At 35.7% G+C, this 23,693-nt stretch overlaps 1 protein-coding gene across 6 annotated transcripts in view; it reads right to left on the bottom strand.

The window, feature by feature from the left end:
• Positions 1 to 11,337: 11,337 nt before the first annotated feature.
• Positions 11,338 to 23,693, bottom strand: part of CYLC1 (cylicin 1) — a 134,759-nt gene continuing 122,403 nt past the window's right edge. For 4 of the 6 annotated variants that reach the window (XM_049107596.1, XM_049107595.1, XM_035711887.2 and 1 more), the window contains one exon: positions 11,338 to 11,487. In XM_049107596.1, the coding sequence (XP_048963553.1) occupies positions 11,483 to 11,487 (5 nt within the window). In that variant the 3' untranslated portion in view covers positions 11,338 to 11,482. Of the gene's footprint in view, positions 11,488 to 22,867; positions 23,191 to 23,693 lie in introns of all 6 variants that reach the window. The other 2 variants (XR_004813018.2, XR_007409410.1) reach the window with 2 other exon arrangements.

The raw sequence follows: 23,693 nt of genomic DNA, 5'->3' as shown, positions 1-23,693 counted from the left end.
GGGGAATTGTAAAAAAGAGAACCATAGCTGGAGGCATCACAATGCCAGATTTTAGCTTGTGCTACAAAGCTGTGGTCATCAAGACAGTGTGGTACTGGCACAAAAACAGACACATATCAATGGAACAGAATAGAGAACCAAGAAGTGGACCCTCAACTTTGTGGTCAACTAATATTCGATAAAGGAGGACAGACTATCCACTGGAAGAAAGACAGTCTGTTCAATAAATGGTACTGTGAAAATTGGATATCCACATGCAGAAGAATAAAACTAGACCACTCTCAAAAAAAAAAAAAAAAAAAAACTAGACCACTCTCTTTCACCATACGCAAAGGTAAACTCAAAATGGATGGAAGATCTAAATGTGAGACAAGATTCCATCAAAATCCTAGAGGAGATCACAGGCAACACCCTTTTTGAACTTCTTGCAAGATACATCCAGGAAGGCAAAATTAACAAAAGCAACAATGAACTATTGGGACTTCATCAAGATAAGAAGCTTTTGCATAGCAAAGTATACAGTCAACAAAACTCAAAGACAACCTACAGAATGGGAGAAGATATTTGCAAATGACGTATCAGATCAAGGGCTAGTTTCCAATGTCTATAAAGAACTTATTAAACTCAACACCAAAGAAACAAACAATCCAATCATGAAATGGGCAAAAGACATGAAGAGAAATCTCACAGAGGAAGACATAGACATGGCCAACACGCACATGAGAAAATGCTCTGCATCACTTGCCATCAGGGAAATACAAATCAAAACCACAATGAGATACCACCTCACACCAGTGAGAATGGGGAAAATTAACAAAGCAGGACACCACAAATGTTGGAGAGGATGCGGAGAAAAGGGAACCCTCTTACACTCTTTGTGGGATTGTGAACTGGTGCAGCCACTCTGGAAAACTGTGTGGAGGTTCCTCAAAGAGTTAAAAATAGACCTGCCCTTCAACCCAGCAATTGCACTGTTGGGGATTTACCTCAAAGATGCAGAAAAAAATGAAACGCCCCGACACCTGCACCCCGTTGTTTATTGCAGCAATGGACACAATAGCCAAACTGTGGAAGGAGCCTCGGTGTCCATTGAAAGATGAATGGATAAGGAAGATGTGGTTTATGTATACAATGGAATATTACTCAGCCATTAGAAATGACAAATACCCACCATTTGCTTCAACATGGATGGAACTGGATGGTATTATGCTTAGCGAAATAAGTCAATCGGAGAAGTACAAACATTATATGTTCTCATTCATTTGGGGAATATAAATAATAGTGATAGGGAATAGAAGGGAAGGGAGAAGAAATGGGTAGGAAAATATCAGAGAGGTAGACAGAACATAAAGACTCGTAACTCTGGGAAATGAACTCGGGGTGGTGGAAGGGGAGGATGGCGGGGGGTGGGGGTGAATGTGATGGGCATTGAGGGGGCACTTGATGGCATGAGCACTGGGTATATTATTTTGTATGTTGCCAAATTGAACACCAATACAAAATAAATTTATTATTTAAAAAGAAAAGAAATCAATCACAAGCAAAAAAAAAAAAAAAAAAACTTGGAAAACCCCCCACACACCTGCTTAGGCTAAACAACATGACACTAAATAACCATTGGCTCATGCAGCAATAAAAGAAAAAAAATTTAAAAATATATAAGAAGTCAAATGAAAATAAAAACACAGTGACCTAAAATCATTGGGATGCAGCAAAATCAGTTCTAAGAGGGAAAAAGATAATGGTACAGGCTTACCTCAAAAAAAAAAAAAAAAAAGCTCAAATAATCAATCTGATCTTACATATAAATTATGTAGGAAAAAATAAGCCCAAAGTGAGTAAGAAGGAAATAATGATGAAAACAGATATAAATAAAAAAGACTAAAAAAATGAATAACTGAGAAAAGAAAAAAATCAATGAAGACATGAATTGATTCTTTGAAATAATAAAATTAATAAACCTTTATCCAGCCTCATCAAGAAAAAAGATAAAGGACTCAAAAGTAAAATCAGATATAAGAGGAGATGGGTGCCTGGGTGGCTCAGTCAATTAAACATCTGCCTTTGGCTAAGGTTATAATCTCATGGTCCTGGGATTGAGCTGTGCATTGAGCTTTCTGCTCAGTGGGAGTCTGCTTCTCCCTCTCATTCTGTGCTGTCTCTATTCCTCCCAAATAAATAAATAAAATATTTTTAGAAAGAAATAATATGGGAGAAGCAACAACCAAATTCACAGAAATACAAAGGGTTATAAAATAATACTACAAAAAATTATTTGCCAACAGTTTGCACGACCAAGAAGAAATGAGTGAATTTCTAGAAATTTATAATCATTCAACACTGAATCAGGAAGAGAAAATTTCAACAGATAAATTACTAGTAATGAAATTAAATTAACATTCAAAAAACTACCAAAAAATAAAAATAAAAGTCCAGGACCAGATGGATTCATAGGTAAACTCTGCCAAACATTTAAGGAAGAATTAATACCTATTCACCTCAAACTTTTCCAAAGAACCAAAAAGAAGGGAGAGTTTCAAAATATGTTTTTTGGGGCCAACATTACCCTGTACTAAAAACAGATTAAAGACACAATTAAAAAAAAACACTGCAGGCCAATATCTCTGATGAACATAGATGCTAACATTATACTCAATGGTAAAAAAGTTTGAGAGCTTCTCCTCTAAGATCAGGAAAAAGAGAAGAATGTCCACTTTCACTATTTTTATTCAACATTGTACTGGAAGTCCTACTGACAGCAATCAGATAAGAAAAAGTAATAGGGGCACCTATATTGGTAAAAGATAAGATAAACCACAGTTCTTTGTAGATGACACAATTGATTCTGTCATAGGAAATCCTTAAAGTCCCCACCATAAAAAACTACTAGAAGTAATAAATGGATTCAGTAAAATTGCAGTATGCAAAATTAATATCCACAGCCAGTAGCATTTCTATACACCAGTAGCAAAGAAACAGAAAGAAAAAATAAGAAAACAAAATAATTTATAATTGCACCAAAAAAAATTAGCTTAGGAATAAACTTAACCAGGGAAGCAAAAGTGTTGTAGTTTGAACATTAGAAAATGTTGATGAAATTGAAGATGATATAAATGAGTGAAAAGATATTCCATGTTCATGGATTAGAAGAATTATGCTGAGTGAAATAAGTCAATCAGAGAAGGACAAACATTATATGGTCTCATTCATTTGGGGAATATAAAAAATAGTGAAAGGGAATAAAGGGGAAAGTAGAGAAAATGAGTGGGAAATATCAGAGAGGGTGACAGAACATGAGAGACTCCTAACTCTGGGAAACGAACAAGGGGTGGTAGAAAGGGAGGTGGGCGGGGGGTTGGGGTGACTGGGTGACATGCACTGAGGGGGGCACTTGATGGGATGAGCTGTCTCTCTTCCTCCCAAATAAATAAATAACATAACACTGGGTGTTATGTTATATGTTGGCAAATTGAGCTCTATTAAAAAGAAATTTAAAAAAATAAAAAAAGAATTAATATTGTTAAAATGCCCATTTTAACAATATTTTAAACAATCTGCAGACTCAATGCAATCCCTATCAAAAGGCCAATAATATTTTTTTTTCACAGAACTAGATCAAATAATACTAAAATTTGTATGGCATCACAAAAAATATCTGAATAGACAAAGTGATCTTGGGAAAGAACAAAGCTGGAGGTATCATAATTCTAGATTTTAAAATATACTACAAAGCTGTTGTAATCCAAACAGTACAAAAATAGACACATAGATGAATAGAATAGAATAGAATAGAATAGAATAGAATAGAATAGAAGAATAGAATAGAATAGAATAGAATAGAATACCCCATAAATAAACACATCTATATGGTTAATCTACAACAAAGAGGATAATAATATAAAATGGGAAGAAGACAGTGTCTTCAATGAATGGTACATAGAAAACTGGATAGTTATAGTTATACATTAAAGACTAAAACTGGACCAGTTTGTAAATCATACACAAAAATAAGTTCAAAATGGCTTAAAGATCTAAGTGTGAGATTTGAAACCATAAAAATCCTGGAAGAGAAAACAGGCAATAATATCCCTTGCATAGGTCATAGCAACATTTTTTTCTAGATGTGTCTCCTAGGACAAAGGAAACAAAAACAAGAATAAACTATTAAGACTACATGTAAACAAAAAACTTTTGCATGGTGAAGGAAATCATCTACAAAACAAAACAAAAAAACATATTACTGGATGGGAGAAAATATTTGCAAATCATATATCTGAAAAGGGGTAATATCCAAAATATATAAAGAGCATATAAAACAAACCAAAAAACCCCTAAATAATTTGATTTAAAAAATGGGCAGAGGACATGAGTTGACTTTTTTTTTTCAAAGAAGACATACATATGATCGACAGACATGAAAAGAAGCTCAACACCACTAATCATCAGGGAATGGCAAGTCAAAATGACAAGATGTTACAACTCACTAAATGGCTAAAATATAAAATACAAGAATTAACAAGTGTTGGCAATGATGTGGAGAAAAAGGGACCCCATACACTGTTGGTGGAAATATAAATTTGTACAGCCACCATGAAAAACAATATGAAAGTTCCTCAAAAAATTAAACATAGAATTACCATATGATCCACTAATTCTACCACTGTTTTTTTAAATTACATTCAATTAGCCAACATCTAGTACATACTTAGTTTCAATAATTTATCAGTTGCATATAACACCCAGTGCTCATCACAACAGATGCCCTATTTAATGCCCATCACCAAATTACCCAATTGCCCCCACCTCCCTTCCAGCAAACCTTAGCTTGTTTCCTATTAATAGTCTCTCATGTTTTCCCCCTGCGTTTTTGCCAAAAGAAAACAAAAACACTAATTTAAAAATATATATTCATCCCTTTGTCTATCACAGCATTATTTACATTAGCCAAAACCTAAGTGTCCCACGGATAGATAATTGGACAAGGAAGATGTAGGATACACATATACATATGGTATATGCATATATAGTAAAATAATACACAGACATAAAAAAGGATGAGATCTTGCCATTTGTGACAATACATATGGAACTAGGGGGTATTGTGCTAAGTGAAATAAGTCAATTAGAGAAAGAAAAATACCATATTATTTCACTCATATATGTTGTTTGAACAACAAATGAGTAACAAAAAGCAGAATCAGACCTATAAATACACAGGAAAAAAATGATGGTTGCTAGAGGGGATAAAGGAGATGGATGGGCAAAATGTGTGAAAGAGATCGGGAGATACAGCCTTCCAGTAATGGAACAAATAAGCCATGGGAAAAAAAAAAGGCATAGCATAAGGAATATAGTCAATGATATTGTAATAGCATTGTATAGTGACAGATGGTAGTTATACTTGTGGTGAACATAGCATAATGTATAAACTTATTGAATCATTTTATTTTATGCCTGGAACTAATGTAACATTGTTTCAACCATACTCAAAAAATTTTTATTTTATTTTTAATTTCTTAAAAATTGTTTTAAAAATTTTATTTATTTATTAATGAGAAACAGAGAGAGAATGAGGCAGAGACATAGGCAGAGGGAGAAGCAGGCTCCATGTGGGGTGCCTGATGTGGGACTTGGTCTCAGGACTCCAGGATCACACTGTGAATCAAAGGCAGATGCTCAACCACTGAGCAACCCAGGCATCCCTATTTTTAATTTTTTCAAAAAAAATTTTTAAAATTGAAAATGAGTATTTGGCCAATATTGAAAAAATACTTATAAACATGGAGTATATAATAATACTTTTATTTTGTGGAATAAAAGGATATTAATGTGTAATTTGAAAAAAATTCTGTTAATAGATAAAATAGTTGAAGTGGATTAACAAATGCAAACTTACACATCTGTGTTATAAGTCACACAGATGAAGAGTACAGCATAGAAAATATAGTCAATAATATTTTTAATAAGTGCTTTCTTCATGGACCTAGAGCCATTTACTTGACTGTCTGTAAACTGGGGAAAGGAGAATACCCAGGTACTTTGAGGACCATTGGACACAGTATCTGACTTGACATTGATATCCAGAGAACTGAAACATCATTGTCATGGTATCCTTTAGTAAGGACTTACAGGTGTTATGGATTGAATTTGTCCCCAAAGTTTATATGTTGAGGTTATAACCTTCAGTACTTTAGAACATGACCTTGGAGGGAGAGTCTTTACAGAGATAATCAAGTTAAAATGAGGTCATTGGGATAGAGCCTAATCCATTGTGATGTGTGTCCTTATAAAACTGGGAAACTTGGACACAGAGACATATATAGAGAATGCCATGTGAGTATGAAGGCAGCCACCTGCCAGCCAAGTAGAGTACTTCCCTTATAGTCCTCAGAAGAAAGCAGTTCTGTCAACATCTTGGTTTTGTTTTTCTAGCCTCAACAATGGTCAAAGAATAAATTTCTGTGACTCAGTTTGTGGTAGCTTCAGTTTGTGGTAGTTTAGGTACCTGTCACTTTGCTAGACTGCCCTAGAAAACAAGTACATGTGAACAGGTATTAGTCTTGGTTATGATTCAGTTTACTATGGGTCTAATTGATCTTACAAACCCACCCACTGGCCATTTCCTCAACTTCTAAGTGTATCATTTCCGGTTGCATACTTAGCAGGTTGAATAAACCTCTAGGTGGTCCATAGACTGTCAGATAGTGGCTTTTATAGTAATGAAATCACATGGAAACCTTTGAAACTTCCTCCACACACCCCCCAGGAGAAAAAATAATACATGTATAACACACACACACACACACACACGCACACACACACACACACACACATTGCATCCCTGGATCCATCTGGCAATGATTTATACTACTTTTAGAGATAAAGTATACAGGAGTGATAGTCTCACTCATGTCTCCGCTTAATTTGCCAATCTGACTACTGAGAAAATTGGATGAATAGTGGAGAATGACTACAAACTACTACAAGTTCATCCAGGTAGTATCGCCAATTGTAGTTGTTCTGTTGGGCATGATATTGTTGTTAGATCAATTTAGTAAGACCTCAAATACACTGATTTTGACAACTAATTCTTTTCCATTTAATCAGAAAAAAGAAATAGAAAAGTTTACTCTCATATGAGACAGATGATAATATTCATTTACAATTCTGCTCAGGGTTGTATTAAATCTATCATTCTTTCTTATAACATAGTCCAAAAAACTTTGGAAAACCTGGATACCCTATAGAATATTATATCAATGGCATTATTCTGATGATGCAGGATAATAAAGAAAGGTGAATAATATGCTGGAAGGCTTTATTAAGGCATATTTATTTTAGAGAATAGAAGATAAATCCCAGAAATATTCAGCAACTTGCAATATTACTAAAAATTTTAATCCAGTGGTCAAAGACATGCTGAGACATTTCTCCCTCTACAGAAAAGAAAAAAATACTGTATCTTGCATTTAATACTAAAGGGAAAGAAATACAATGTCTGATGGGCTTCTTTGGATTCTGGAGCAACACAGTTCACACCTAAGAATACTACTACATTTGATTTACTGGGTTACGCTAAAGGCTGACAGATTTCAGTGGGACCTTGAAACTGAAAAGAGCTTGACATCAAGTCCAAGTTGTGGTGTCAGTAGCCCTGCTGTTTGTGGTATACAATGAAGAAAACACTATGATTTGGGAGGTGTCAGTTTTAGGGAAATGTGAAGGGTGGAGCTTATGGCAGGTTCCAGTGTTATAATCTCAATGTAAGACCCTAGGATTCTGAAGGAAGGCCATGCCATTTATATCTGAGAATTATATGTTCTTTAATAGACAGTTCTTGGCATGGTACTGGGCCATAAAAGAGACAAAATGCTATATATTAGGGCATGTTTATGAATTCATAACTCCCAATTATAAGCCAGATTCTGTTGGATATACCAAATCAAAAAGTATGCAGGCCCAGTAGCTATCATAAAATGGACATAATCATTCTGGGATCAAGTCCAGGCAGGGTCAGAGATTATAAATAAACTGTATGAATACATTACACAGACCTCTGTGTCATCCAACATACTCATACCAGCACCTTCCCTCAGCTTGCATGTATAATTATTTGAATGAAGAGAGAAAGCCTGGATTTGGTTTATAAATAGGTTGGTTCACATGTAGGTTCAAGCTATAGATATATGGCACCTACATTACAGCCACACTCAGGGATGACCTTGAAGGAGTATAGCATCCAACCAAAGGATTCAATTCACAGTAAAGGAGGTACAAGAGTGAACTTCTAACTAAGAGGTTCACTGTTAATATTACATATTGTACTATCCATAAGCAGTTGACCTCAGAGAGCGCTTGAATGACCTACTGAAACACAATTAAGTGTTAGCTTGGATGCAATACTCTGAAAAATTGAGTGTCATTTTTTAAGATATAGTGTTATATCTTACAACATAAGATGTGTGTTATCTTATAACTTCTTTAAGATATAGTGTTATAGTGCTGAAAACAGAAACTTATATATAATGTTGTGTCTTGAATAGGAAAAACATATGTCCTTAGAAATCAAGGAATGTGATATACTCAGGAGTGGCCTCACTTACCATCACTTGCGATAGCTCACTGGGGGCTTGTGTTCTTCTTGTTACATCAGCTCTGTCCAATGCAATTTTATAAGTCTTAATCCCCCCCAAAGGAGACATATTATTGCCAGGGGATACAATAACAGTCCCATTGAAGTACGTTATGGCCCCTGTCAGGGAACTTTGAACTCCTTATGCTTAGAAGCCATCTGTTGTGAAGAAGAGTCACCAACTTGACAGATAATTTAACCTGGTGAGCAAGAGGAGGTAGAGTTCCTTTTCACAATATAAGAAAAAGAATATATGTGGAAGCCACAAGATCCACTTAGACTCCCTTGCCCAATTTTTACTATGAATGGAGTTTGGAAAGAGTACGATTACTAGTGCTCAGACCCTTCAGGAATGCAGTTTGAGATCATACCACCAGGTAAGGCAGCAAGACCTATAGAAGCAATAGCTGAAGTTGAGGGGGAAATAATGTACAGTGTAGGAGGTCAGCCACTTGTGACCCTAAGATTAATGGAAGTGATGAAGGCTATCATTTTTCCACTACTGTTAAGTTTCCCCTAAGGAGAAGCCTGAGGGGACTTTGGAGGGGTGAGTTTGGATAGAGAAGTAGATCTGTATAATGACACTCATGGGAATTTGCTGCTTAGATCTTACTTCAAGAAATATTGCCGTGAGGAGTAGTTACTTGATAGCCTCAAGCTACAACAATTTGAAATCCAACAGTGTGCAAGCCACAACAGCTCTTTCACTGGATTGCTTCCAGCTAATGATGTAGCACTGTGGGGGTAGTATGGCACAGATATTACTTACCAACTCAGACTCCTCTAAAGAGCACTATTTGTTTAGGGCTCCTCACTGGCCTGGTTAAGACTTTCTCTGACCTGCAGCACAGTCTGAGGCTCCTCCTTCCCAGCTTTCCTTTTTCTTTCTCCTTTAACATAGGTTAGAACTGCATGGTAATCTGAAGATTCTCCCTACCTACTATTTCTCCTTTTCTCCTTTATTCTTCACCATGGTTTCTCTTAATAAGTATTTTATACATTTCATTACACTTTACCTTTGAATTTTTGGAGGATCACCGGTGTTCTAGGGGAGAATGCCAAAGAGACATTTCAGGTGGAGGGTGAACTGTATAGCTGTCATGTATTGACTGTATTGGAAGTATTTTACCAATAATTACATATCTATCCTTGCATATTGTCTGAATAGCAGTATTGGGTCTGAATTTCATCCTTGTTTCTCAGATGTCACTGGTTATTTATAGGCAATTGTGTTTCTTATTTTGTTTCCTTCTAGAGTTTCTTTAAATAATGACAGGTAAATACAGACATACACACACACATTTTCTCTTCCTGCTTAACAAAATACCATAGCTCATACAGCATATACTCTCTTATTCATCTTGATTTTTTTTCACTAAAACTTAAGTCAGAGATCTTTCCATATCACTACATAGCTTCTTTATTCCTTTTCTCACTCACAAGTCATTCAATTGCAAAGTTGTTATATATTCAACCAATCACTTATTGACAGATAATTGGATTGTTTTTGAACTTTTCTTGTTTACAATATTGCAGTAAAACCTTTTATGTGTCACTTAACACATGTATAAGATGTTATCAAATGGGTTAGAAAAATGATACCTCTTTAAGAATTGGATCTGAAATCTAGTAATTTTTGAGTAAATGGAAGTCAAGCTTATAACAAAAGGCAGAAGGCAGATTGGATGCAATGAAGAAAGTCTTCTTATTTATATCTGCTTATAACTCTATCTGTATATTTATCTTTGCAATAGATTGAATGTCTGTGTTCTCCCAAAATTCATATGTTAAAATCCTAATCCCCAATATGATGGTATTAGGGTGGAGCCTAATACCCCAAATGAAGGGCCTTTGGGAAGCTTTGGGGAAGTAGAGTTCTCACAAAAGGAGTTAGTACTTTTATAAAAGAGGACCCAGAGCTCCATAGCTCCCTACTACTATGTGAGGATACAATGAGAAGGGAAGTCTATGAACCAGAAAGTGGACTCTAACCAGGCTCTGAACTTTCTGGTGCCTTAATCTCAGACCACCCAGCTTCCAGAACTGTGAGAGATAAACTTTGGTGTTTATGCACTACCCAGTTTACATTATTTTTGTTATATCAGCCTGAACACAGACTAAGACAATTATCTATCTATCTATTATCTATCTATCTATCTATCTATCTATCTATCTATCTATCTATCATCTAATCTGTAATCTTTCTTCTCACATCCATTTCTTGCTCTCAGGAATAAATGTGACAAGTATATTCCTGGACAATATAAAATAATCGACAAATGTGCATTATTCTTTCAGGGTATTTTGCAGCTTATCATTAAATAAAGTAATAGACTAAAGAAAACAGTTTCTAAAGGTAAATGATTACATTTAGTGGTTTGCTTATGTATGGAGGAAGTGGTTATTACTGTCTACATAGAGTTTTCTATTTCTTTTAGAGGCATAAAAGATCTGGTTCTTTCCATTCTGTTTACTTTTTCTTAATGCTAAAGTAAAATATATATTTAAAAACACATGATAAGGGTATCAAAAGGAAGATTGGTAAGTTTTAACCTAAACTCAAAAACGGTTTCCAAATTAGTTTCAAGAACATGGAGTAAAATGCTACAGCAATTTGGCTTGAGTATTTCAAGCACATTATAAGTACAGCATATACCTCTAAAATCACCTCTATAAATTACACGAAAAAAATTAGCTCCTGGGACTCACGTAAGACTTGTTTTTATTTATTACAGTTCCACAGAAGCAGAAATGCTCACTCGAGAGTAGCCAGCATTTACCATGGTAAGGCCATTCTGTGAAACCAAGCGCTCAGTTGTTTTTTAAAGAAGCTTATGAATCCACTTTGCTTCAGGCTGAGAAATAAGGTAAAAAAAAAAGAGAGAAAGAGGAAGATTTTATTTATCTTAATTATAGAGAGTTCCCATTTTTTTCTAGAGACTGCATCAAAACACATAATGTTGTAAGTGAAACTTATATATAATTTTTATTTTTTATTAAAAATGCACCACCCCTGACTTATCAAGTCAAGGGCTAAGATGGAGTCAGCAATCTGCATGTTCAACAACTTCCCTTGGTCATCTTAATGTTCATTAAAAATGAGAAGTACTGAATACTCATCATACCGTTAACATTTATGTAGGAATCAAGTCCTATCGACGTACATTATGTGTCTAAGATCTCACAACTATTTTAAAGGACTAGAATATTTTAAATTGGTAACATAGTATGAAAACACAAAATGTATTTAAAATAACTGATAGTTGCTATAAACATTAGGGTGCAGGTGTCCCGGCATTTCATTGCATCTGAATCTTTGGGGTAAATCCCCAGCAGTGCAATTGCTGGGTCGTAGGGCAGGTCTATTTTTAACTCTTGAGGAACCTCCACACAGTTTTCCAGAGTGGCTGCACCAGTTCATATTCCCACCAACAGTGTAAGAGGGTTCCCTTTTCTCCGCATCCTCTCCAACATTTGTTGTTTCCTGCCTTGTTAATTTGCCCCATTCTCACTGGTGTGAGGTGGTATCTCATTGTGGTTTTGATTTGTATTTCCCTGATGGCAAGTGATGCAGAGCATTTTCTCATATGCATGTTGGCCATGTCTATGTCTTCCTCTGTGAGATTTCTGTTCATGTCTTTTGCCCATTTCATGATTGGATTGTTTGTTTCTTTGGTGTTGAGTTTAAGAAGTTCTTTATAGATCTTGGAAACTAGCCCTTTATCTGATATGTCATTTGCAAATATCTTCTCCCATCCTGTAGGTTGTCTTTTAGTTTTGTTGACTGTATCCTTTGCTGTGCAAAAGCTTCTTATCTTGATGAAGTCCCAAGAGCCAAACTGTGGAAGGAGCCTCGGGGTCCATCGAAAGATGAATGGATAAAGAAGATGTGGTTTATGTATACAATGGAATATTACTCAGCTATTAGAAATGACAAACACCCACCATTTGCTTCAACGTGGATAGAACTGGAGGGTATTATGCTGAGTGAAGTAAGTCAGTCGGAGAAGGACAAACATTATATGTTCTCATTCATGTGGGGAATATAAATAATAGTGAAAGGGAATATAAGGGAAGGGAGAAGAAATGTGTGGGAAATATCAGAAAGGGAGACATAACGTAAAGACTGCTAACTCTGGGAAACGAACTAGGGGTGGTAGAAGGGGAGGAGGGCGGAGGGTGGGAGTGATTGGGTGACGGGCACTGGGGGTTATTCTGTATGTTGGTAAATTCAACACCAATAAAAAAAAAAAGGAAAAATAAAAATAAAAATAAAATAAAATAAAATTCACAGAGCTGAAAAAAAAAAACCATGAACTTTAGTTAATAATAATGTATCAATTTAGGTTCGTAATTGTAACAAACATGCCATACTGATGCAAGATGTTAATGACAGAGGAAACTGAAAGTGGGGTGGCAGCGAGGGCAGGGAGAGATATATATGGGGGCACTTGTACCTTCGGTTCAATTTTTCTGTAAACTTAAAATGGCTTTAAATAATAAAATCTATTTTCTTTTTAAAATAAATAAAATAAAATAAAATAAAATAAAATAAAATAACTGATAGTCACTCCAAATTCCACCACACGAATTAATTATATTAATATTTGCATACTACTATCTTTGTTCAGAAGGATGCAGATATTTGCTTAGTTGTGATCCCATAATATTTTTTCCTGCTTCAGTTTTATACCAGGATAGTATTAGATTTCCCCTTTAATTATCAAGGTTTTATAATTATCATGTCAATGAATGCATGCTATTATATGTAATATATTTCACTAAACCATTTTCCTGATTTCATATATTTAGTTTAATTCCAAAGTTTTTCTGTTACAGACAGTATTGCAGTCTTTATTCCTAGAGTTTGCTTTTCCTTCTGCTGATATCTTTATTACAATACATTTAAAATAATGGGATTACTGAATCAAATAGTATTGCTCCATTTATGACTCTTCCTTCATAGAAGGTTAAACAGTTTACACTATTCCTCTTTTGCAGTCAACAGTGAATAAACGTGCCACAATCCCTAAAGCCTCACCACCTCTATGTAAGATATATATGTAAGATATTTTACAAACATAATACATATAAAATTTGTTATATTTATATAATTTAGGTATACATTATTTAATTTTTATTTCATTATTATATGAGAAATGATCTCATAGGATTGCTTTGATTATTAACCATGGTAAATATTTTTAATAATTTTGTTTCTTATACATATTTATTTCCTCCTGTATAAATTACATTTTTGTTTCTTGGCCATTTGTTATGTGTATCTTTATTTTACTCTCAGAAATACATCTTATCACTAACTCTTGATTTACAGTTCAGTATTTTTTTTCTACATCATGATGCTTCCCAAATATTTAGGATGAAGTATTAACTGTGCCAAGCCTTAAATATAGGTGGGATAACTTTCATCTATATATTGTGATTTGGGAGATGCACTAGAAATGCATTTCACATTACCCCAAATCCAAACATTTTAAATTAATTCATTTATATTTTGGCTTTAAGAATTTTTTTTTAGGGACACCTGGGTGGCTCAGCGGTTGAGCATCTACCTTGCGCTCAGGGTGTGATCACAGAGTCTCAGGATCTAGTCCCACATTGGGCGCCCTGCACAGAGCCTACTTCTCCTTCGGCCTATGTATCTGCCTCTCTCTCTGTCTTTCATGAAATAGAGAAAAAAATAAATAAATATATTTTTTAAAATAATTTTTTTAGAGATTGTATTTATCTATGAGAAAAGGAGAGTGGTGGGAGGAGCAGAGGAGAGGGGCAAGCAGAACCCATGCTGAGCATGGAGCCTGATGTGAGCTCAATCTCAGGACCCTGAGATCATGACCTGAGCTGAAACAAAGAGTAGGGCCCTTAACTGAATGAGCCACCCAGTGCCCCTTGGCTTTTAGATTTGTAAATGCTTCAATTAAACTGTAGTTAACACTTGAAGGGAAACAGCTGTGGACTGAATATTTGTGTTCCCCTAAAATTCACATTTTGAAGCCCTAATCCCCAATGTAATGGTATTTGGAGGTAGAGACTTTTAGTGGGTAACTAGGTTCAGATGAAGTCATAAAGATGGATCCCTCATGTTGGGATTGTTGCCATTATAAGGAAATAAAGAGACCAGAGCTCTTTCTATGCCATGCAAGAATATGTCAAGAAAATGGTGTCTACAAGCCAAGAAGAGGTCCTTTACCAGAAGTCCACCGCTCTTGTACCATAATTGTGCACTGATGGTCTACCAAATTGTGAGAAATATGTCTTCTTTAGGCCACCCAGTCTATGATATTTGTCATAGCAACCTGAACTAAGATAGTAATCAAAATTAAGTTTGTAATAACTTAGTAAGAAATTATTACAATAATTCAGGAAATAATAAGTGGTAGAATTTTTTCCATGCAGGAAAGGGTTTTGAGTTTCTGGGACTTTCCAGAAAGTGAAACATTGTCTAAGGAAGGGAATCTTGGAAGTTGAGTTAGTTCCTGATGGCCAAAAGTTAATAAGAAATCAAAACTAATGGTGAATTAGGGGAGATAAGTAGAGTAGTTGCATATTTGAAACATAGCAAAGCAACAGCATAGCAACACAGTAATACAATAGACAAGAAAGAATAGTCTAAAATAAGACTATTAAAAAATCAGAGGTTGGTTCATCTTCTTTCCATTTATAGTTTAGTATTTTTTTTAAAAAGCTCATGTAGAGATATCACAATCTTCTGCTGCTTTTATGCCCCTTAGACTTTCATTATGCTTCTGTCAGTGGCCAACCCTGTGTCTCTCTCACCATTCACTTGGGATTCTGTCTGGAAATTTTGTTTTACTTCAGTTAATATCATCTTTAAATATCATACTGTTATTTTGTATCTAATGATGTAATTTTATAGACTGGCTCTCTCATTAACTAGTTGGATTTTCTTGGAGAGAAATTTCCCCACTATCTTTGCCTTTCACAATATTTCTTATCTTTCATGACCAGGTCAAATATCACCTTGATAGATAGCTTTTTGACAGATAGTTCTCTGCACTCTCTTTGGATGAATGAATTGAGCACAATAAAAATTATACTACCTAGTGTCATCTGGATTTTTAAAACTGCCCAGCAATTCTTTGATTCATTTCTTGCTAATTTTCTAAAAAATGTCATACTAATTTACTTATTATATAAATGTTGAATGCCAACCACTATCTTGGGAATTTCAGATATATTAGTAAACAAAATTAAGAGTTTTGATGTCATAGATATTGCATTCTACCAGAGGATATACACAGTAAACATAATTATATTATATAACTGAAGGTAGCAAATTCTATAGAAAAAAATAGATGAGATAAAATTGGAGTGCAGGGGGTAGAGATTGTTGCAATTTTTTTTTTTAAATTTTTTATTTATTTATGATAGTCACAGAGAGAGAGAGAGAGGCAGAGACACAGGCAGAGGGAGAAGCAGGCTCCATGCACCGGGAGCCCGATGTGGGACTCGATCCCGGGTCTCCAGGATCGCGCCCTGGGCCAAAGGCAGGCGCCAAACCGCTGCGCCACCCAGGGATCCCGATTGTTGCAATTTTAAATAGTATGGTTACATTAGCTTCTTTGAGAAATAGACATTTGAGCAAATATTTGAAGGAAAGAATTAGCCATTTGGAAATCTGAGGAAATAATATTGTAGGGAGAGGGGGGATATCAAGGCAGAACCTAGATAATATTGCTGGGATGTTCTAGGAAAAGCAAGATGGCCAAAGGGACTGGGTCAGATTGATGAGGAGGAAAATAAGATGAGATCAAAGAGAACACCAAGGGCAGCCTGGGTGGCTCAGTGGTTTAGAGCCACCTTCAGCCCAGGGTGTGATCCTAGAGAGCCGGGATTGAGTCCCACATTGGGCTCCCTGCTTGGGCCTGCTTCCTCCTCTGCCTGTGTCTGTGCCTCTCTATCTCTCCGTGTCTCTCATGAATAAATAAATAAAATCTTGAAAAAAGAGAACACCAAGTCAAATTATTTATGATTTTGTTGACAATTGTAAGAATTTTGACACTTATTCTGAGTGACATGGTGAAATATTAGAAGACCAGATCCAACAAAGGTTGTGAAAGAAAAAGAAGAAACAAAGATGTCTTTCATGTACCCTAATCTTATTCTTGATCTTAATGTTTCTTGACTTAATGAGAAATTGTGACATTTTCTATGTTTTTGATAGCTATTATCAAAAGAAGAGAATTCTCTGTTCTTTAAAAAATTTATTTAAATTCCAGTTAGTTAGCATACAGTGAAATATTAGTTTCAGGTGTACAGTATAGTGATTCAACATATCCATACAACACTCAGTGCTCATCACAGCAAGTGCAATCCTAATCTCTGTCACTTATTTAACATATTCTCCCACCCATCTCTCCTCTGGTAACCATCAATTTGTTCCCTATAGCTATGAGTCTGTTTCTCATAGATATACCTTTAGAGATGTGAAAATTGAAGCCATAATAATAGATGAATTCTTCTAGGGACAGTATGTAGAGAAGAGTGAAAGAAATGAACCAAGAACTACACCATAAACAACTTGAGTTGGACATGGGAGGATGAAATGCCAGAAATGCAGATAGATATATACTAGCCAGAAAGAAAAAAAAAGAAAAGAAAACCCTAGTAGTTGAAATTCAGGGAAATTAAGGGACTAGACACATTACAATGAATGCAAGAGGTCAAAAGGGGATGAGGGTGTAAACAAAACCATAGTATTTGGTAATATCATTACAGGGACCATTAAAATAATACTCTTAAAAGAAGAACTAGAGGAATGTTCAATAAGGCAGCTTAGGTAGACCCTCAATTCATCTCCTCCTATAAACACAACAAATGTACAGATATGTATGGAACAATTTTCTTCTAAAAAGGACCTGATAACCATACAGTGCCTCCAAAACAAGACAAGAGACACATCAAGAAGGGTAAAGGAGGTAGATAAAGTCCTGGTTTTGCCCAGGACTTTACCCCACAGATGGTAACAATTAAGAGGAATCCCAAAAGTATGAATCTGTCCCTTGAGGAGTGAAGAGATTATATCTCATCAGCCATCCAAACTTTGGGAGCTGACACTGGAGAGATGATCTCCGCCAAATGTCTACTTTTGAAAATCAATAGAAATTAAGACCAGGAGAATCATAGAACTATAGAGAACAAAGATTCTACTCTTAAAGGATTTGTGTGTACACCCAATTGTCCTGCTATTCAGCACCAAAGCAAAAAATTGAGAAGTATCTAGACCATAAGTTACAAAGACCCATTTACTAATTTTAAGCAGCTTCCCGAGAAGCAGAAACCTGCTGGAACTTTATCATGGGACAGAATCCCTGGACGATGTCATTTTTTCAATATCACTTTAACTTGCTACTGAAAAGGACAATGGGAACCATTTTTCATGCTCTCCTTCTAGGCTGCTAACACCAGAGGGCTTGTGTTGTCCATCCTACACAGTAATTAGGACATCTGAATGCCCCATGTCCCACTCACCATACAGACCACCCAAGTCATAATAGGGCCAAGTGAGTGTGCAAGCCTTGCTCAACCCATGCAGAGACCAATGCGCAACCAGGCTGGGCAAGTGCCCCAAGCCCAGCACTACCCATACAGAAACAAATCCAAAATTAAGCTGAAAAAAGGCCCCATATCCTGCCATCCCAATGCAGTAGAAAGGCCACAACTGGGCTAGCAAGTGCCTTGAGCCCTAACCAACTTGTGTAGTGACTGAGCCACAATCACTTTGGGAAAATGCCCTTAGAACCACATTCCCTGTGCAGCAGACTAGCCTCAACCTGAATAAATGAGTGCTCCAAGCCCTACGAACTCCACATCACACAGAGACTAAGCTACAAGAGATGAGCAAGTGGTTCAAACTCTCTCCCTGTGCAGGGGCTGAGCTATAAACAGCTGAGTTAAAGGCCTCAAGCTCCACCATCTCTGTGCAGCAACTGTGGCCTCCATGGGTATGTGCAACCACAAGAGGTACACCCATAGGGTACCTGGTTCTGGTGGCCAAGGAAGATTATACTTCTGGACCACACGGAACAGCTCCTACACAAGATTTCTCCTTCAAGACTGAAGGGGGTAGCCATTTTGCCTAATACAAAACAAACACAGGTAGGAAAAATGAGATAGAGGAGTACATTATGAACCAAAGAATAAGGCAAATCCCCAAAATAAAATCTTAATGAAATAGAAATGAGCATGTTAACTAATAAAGCATTCAAACAAATGGTCATGAAGATGCTCACTGATCTTGGGGGAAGAATGGATGAACCTAGTGAGCACTTCAACAGACTCCTTACTCTGGGAAATGAATGAGGGGTGGTGGAAAGGGAGGTGGGTGGGGGTTGGGGGTGACTGGGTGACGGGCACTGAGGGGGGCACTTGATGGGATGAGCACTGGGTGTTATGTTATACATTGGCAAATTGAACTCCAATAAAAAATAAATAAATAAAAAGTATAAAGAAAATATAAGAAAGTGTCAAACAAATTACAACTGTACTGGAAAATACACTAGAGGGTTTCAATAGAACAATGGTTAAAATAGAAGTATAGGTTAGTGAACTAGAAGACAATGCAATGGAAAACACCCAGTCAGAGCAGCAAAAGGGGAAAAAAACAATTAAAGGAAGTGAGGATACTGTAAGGCGCCTCTGAGACAATATCAAGCAGAATAGGAGAAGAGAAAGAGAAAAAGCCATAGAAATATATCAAGAAATCAGGGCCAAGAAAACAGATATACAGGTCCAGGAAGCCCCAAGTGTTCAAAATAAGATGAAACCAACGAGAAGCACAGTGGGACATTTAAAAAATGGTAAAAGGTAAGGATAAAGAGAGAATTTTAAAAGCAGTAACAGGAAAGCAATTTATTACTTACAAGGGAAACCCCATAAGGCTATCAGTAGATTTTTCAGGAGAAACATAGGCCAAAAAGGAGTAGCATGTCATATTCAAAATGCTGATAGAGGAAAACTGCAAACCGAGAATTCTCTACCTAGCAAGGTTATTATTCAAAATTAAAAGATTCACAAGTTGTTTTCCAGGTAATCAAATACTAAAGGAGTTTATCACCACTACATTAGCCTTAAGAGAAGTGTTAAAGAAACTTCTCTGGGACACCTGGGGGCATTCAGTTGTTGCGCATCTGCCTTTGGCTCTGGGCATGATCCCGGAGTCCCAGGATCGAGTCCCACATTGGGCTTTCTGCATGGATCCTGCTTCTCCCTCTGCCTGTGTCTCTGCCTCCCTCTCTCTCTCCCTCTCTCTCTCTCGAATAAATAAATACAATCTTAAAAGAAACCTCTCTGAGCTAAAAAGAACAGATACTAATGGCTAATAAAACATAAAAGTAAGAATCTCGGGATCCCTGGGTGGTGCAACGGCTTGGCGCCTGCCTTTGGCCCAGGGCGCGATCCTGAAGACTCGGGATCGAATCCCACATCAGGCTCCCGGTGCATGGAGCCTGCTTCTCCCTCTGCCTGTGTCTCTGCCTCTCTCTCTCTCTGTGACTATCATAAATAAATTTTAAAAAATTTAAAAAAAATATTTAAAAAAAAGTAAGAATCTCACTAGAAAGGATAAATAAATAATAAAGTATTGGATCAATCATTTATAAATTAAGTATGATGGGTAAAAGACAAAAGTAGTAAAATTAATTTAAAAATGCAATAATTAGCTAAGGAATGCGTAAACTGATGTTAAAGTGTGTCTTCAAAATTTTGGGGGGGAGGAATGAGTAATTGTATAAAGATTTGGAATGTATATAAAATATATGTCAACTTAAAAGAAACTGTAGCGTGCCTAAGATATTTTATATGAATCTCACAGTAACAGAAAGCAGTAAACCAAAACAGCTTTTACTAAATACACAAAAGACAATGAGAAAGGAATCTAAACATAATCCTAAAGAAAATGACCAAACCACAAGAGAAGAAAGGGAAGAAGAAAGGAACAGAGAGAAGAACAACAAAAACAGCTAGAAAACAATGAACAAAATGGCAGTATTACCAATTAATAATGCTTTAGATATAATTAGACTAAATTCTTCAGTCAAAAGACATAGGAGGTGCTGGATGGATTAAAAAAATCTAAATCATTCTATATACTGCCTATAAGACACTCAACTCAAACTTAAATAAAATAAACTAAAATGAAGGAATTGAGAAAGAGATACACCATGAAAATAGAAATGCAAAGAGAACTAGGATAATAATACTCATGTCAGACTATAAAACAAAACTAATAAAGAACAAATAAAGGCATTACATAAGGATGAAAAGGTCAATCCAACAAGAAGACATAACATTTGTAAACATGTTTGCAGCCAGTGTAGGTACACCTAAATATTTAAGCAAATATTAAGAGAAACAAAGAAATAAACAGCAATATAAAATAGCAAAGGAATTTAATATTCCACTTCCATCAATGGATAAATCATCCAGACAAAAATTCAATAAAAAAGCCATTGGCCTTAACAACACATTATAACAGAATAGACTTAATATATACAGAACATTACACCAAAACTAACAAGATACACATTCTTTTCTTTTCTTTTTTTTTTTTTTGATACACATTCTTTTCAAGTGCACATGAAACATTCTCCAGTATCCATCACATTTTAGATCATGGAACAAGTCTCAATAAATTTAAGAAAACTGAAATCAAGCACATTTACCAACAACAGTGGTATAAAATTAGAAAATAATTACCAGAAGAAAGCTGGGGAAAAAAAAACAAAATACATAGAGACTATGCAACATGTAATTAAACAACCAATGGGTCATTGAAAAATTTAAAGAGGAAATAATAAAAATAACCTGAGAGAAATAAAAATAGAAACATAAAATTTCAAAATCTTTGGGATAAAGCACTTTAAAGAGAAAAAGTTCATACCAATACAAGCCTAACCTAAGAAACAAGAAAAATCTCAAATAAAGAACTTAACTTTACATTTAAGGGAACTAGAAAAAAAACAGAAAGAACAAATACCAAAGTTAATAGAAGGATGTAAATAATAACTATCAAAGCAAAAATAAATAAAACGGAGACTAAAATACATAGAAAAAAATCAATAGAATTAGGAGCTATTTTTTGGAAAATGAACAAAAATTGACAAATTTGTTGTCAGACTCATTAGAAAAAAGTTAGGATAATCAAATTTTCTTTAAAAAAAGCATAAAAGAGAAGAAATTGCAACCAATAACACAGAAATACAAAAAGAAAATAAGAAAATACTTTGAATCATTACATGCCAAGAAATTAGACAATCTGGAAGAAATATAAACTTATAGAAACATGCAATCTCCTAAGACTTAATCATGAAAAAATAGAAAATCTGAATATATCAATTACTAGTCATGAAATTAAATCAGTAATCAACAAAAAATTCCTAATGAATACAAGTCCAAGTCATGATTAATTCCATAGTTAATTCTATCAATATATTATTTTTAAAAGATTCTATTTATTTATTCATGAGAGACTTACAGAGAGAGAGAGAGAGAGGCAGAGACACAGGCAGAGGGAGATGCAGGCTTCATGCAGGAAGCCTGATGTGGGACTCGATCCCAGGACTCCAGGATCACACCCTGGGCCGAAAGCAGGTGCTAAACTGCTGAGCCACCCAGGGATCCCCCTTTATCAATCTTTTAAAGGAGAATTAATATTTATCATTCTCAAATTATTCTAAAAAAATGGAATAGAAAGGAACACGGCCAAACTTCCTTTAAGAGGCAAGTACTATTCCAATGCCAAAACCAGAGAAATTACAAAAAAAAAAAAAAATCAGGCCAATATCTCCAATGAATATAAATGTAAAAATCCTCAATGACATATTAGTAAATTGAATTAAACAATACATTAAAAGAATAATACAGGATAAAGTGATATTCATTCCAGAGATGCAATGATGGTTCAACATATGCAAATCAATCAATATGATATACCACATTAAAACAATGAAGGATTAAACATTATGTGATCAGTGGCTGTAGTAGAGGAGGGAGATGGCAACCACCCTAGTAGTCACTGGAGGAGCAGACAGCACCAGCCAGTGGTTCAGAGGCTATTACCCCACAGTGGGAAAGCCAAGAAGTCTCCACAGGGACCACTATCATGGTCAAGCAATTTGACTGGGATGTGGTTCTAGGGGCTAACTCCAGAAAAACCAAGTTCTACATTGCCAATTGAGTGACTGACAAGCTTACCCCATTCTTGACTGTATTTTCTCCTGCTGCTCAGTCTCAGCAGCTGATACCCAATCTGTAGCTGATGCTATCACCCATCAGCTTGGTTTCCACAGTATCAAGCTGAATAAAACTTTGCTGGTACATAAGGCGGCCAGCCTCTTTAAGGAGATATGTTACTGATACGAAGAAGATCTGATGGTAGGAATCATCATTGTGGGCTGGGACTTCCAAGAAGGAGGGCAGGTGTACTCAGTGCTCTTGGAGGGTATGATGGTAAGGAAGTCCTTTGCCACTGGGGGCTTTGGGAGTTCCAGTGTCTATGGTCATGTTGATGCTACCTACTGGGAAGACATGATCAAGGAAGAATGTCAGCAATTCATTGCCAATGCTCTTGCTTTGGCCACAGAATGGGTCAGCTCCAGTGGTGGGGTGATCTGCCTATAGCCATTGTAGAATCAGCGATAGAGCAGCAGGAACTTTTGGAAGATCAGATTCCCAAACTTATCATTGCCACTTTACCAGTAAAAGTTATCCAAAATGAAAAGGAAGTAGTAAAATATTCACTATTTGTAAATGATATTATATACAGAAAACTCTAAAGATTCTACCAAAAATATTTTAAAACTATTAAATGAACTTACAGGATAAAAAATAATATTCAGAATATGTTGTATTTCTATATGCTAAAATGAATTATCAGAAAGCAAAACTAAGGAAACAATCCTCTTACAAAATAATATCATATAATAATATCAAAATAATAAAATACCCAGGAATAGATTTCACCATGGAGGTGAAGCACTTATGCTTGGAAAACTAGGACATTGATAAAAGTAATTAAACA

This window comes from Canis lupus, chromosome X (assembly GCF_003254725.2).
Source record: "Canis lupus dingo isolate Sandy chromosome X, ASM325472v2, whole genome shotgun sequence".
Classification (NCBI taxonomy): domain Eukaryota; kingdom Metazoa; phylum Chordata; class Mammalia; order Carnivora; family Canidae; genus Canis; species Canis lupus.
This window is presented reverse-complemented; position numbering and strand designations above follow the sequence as displayed.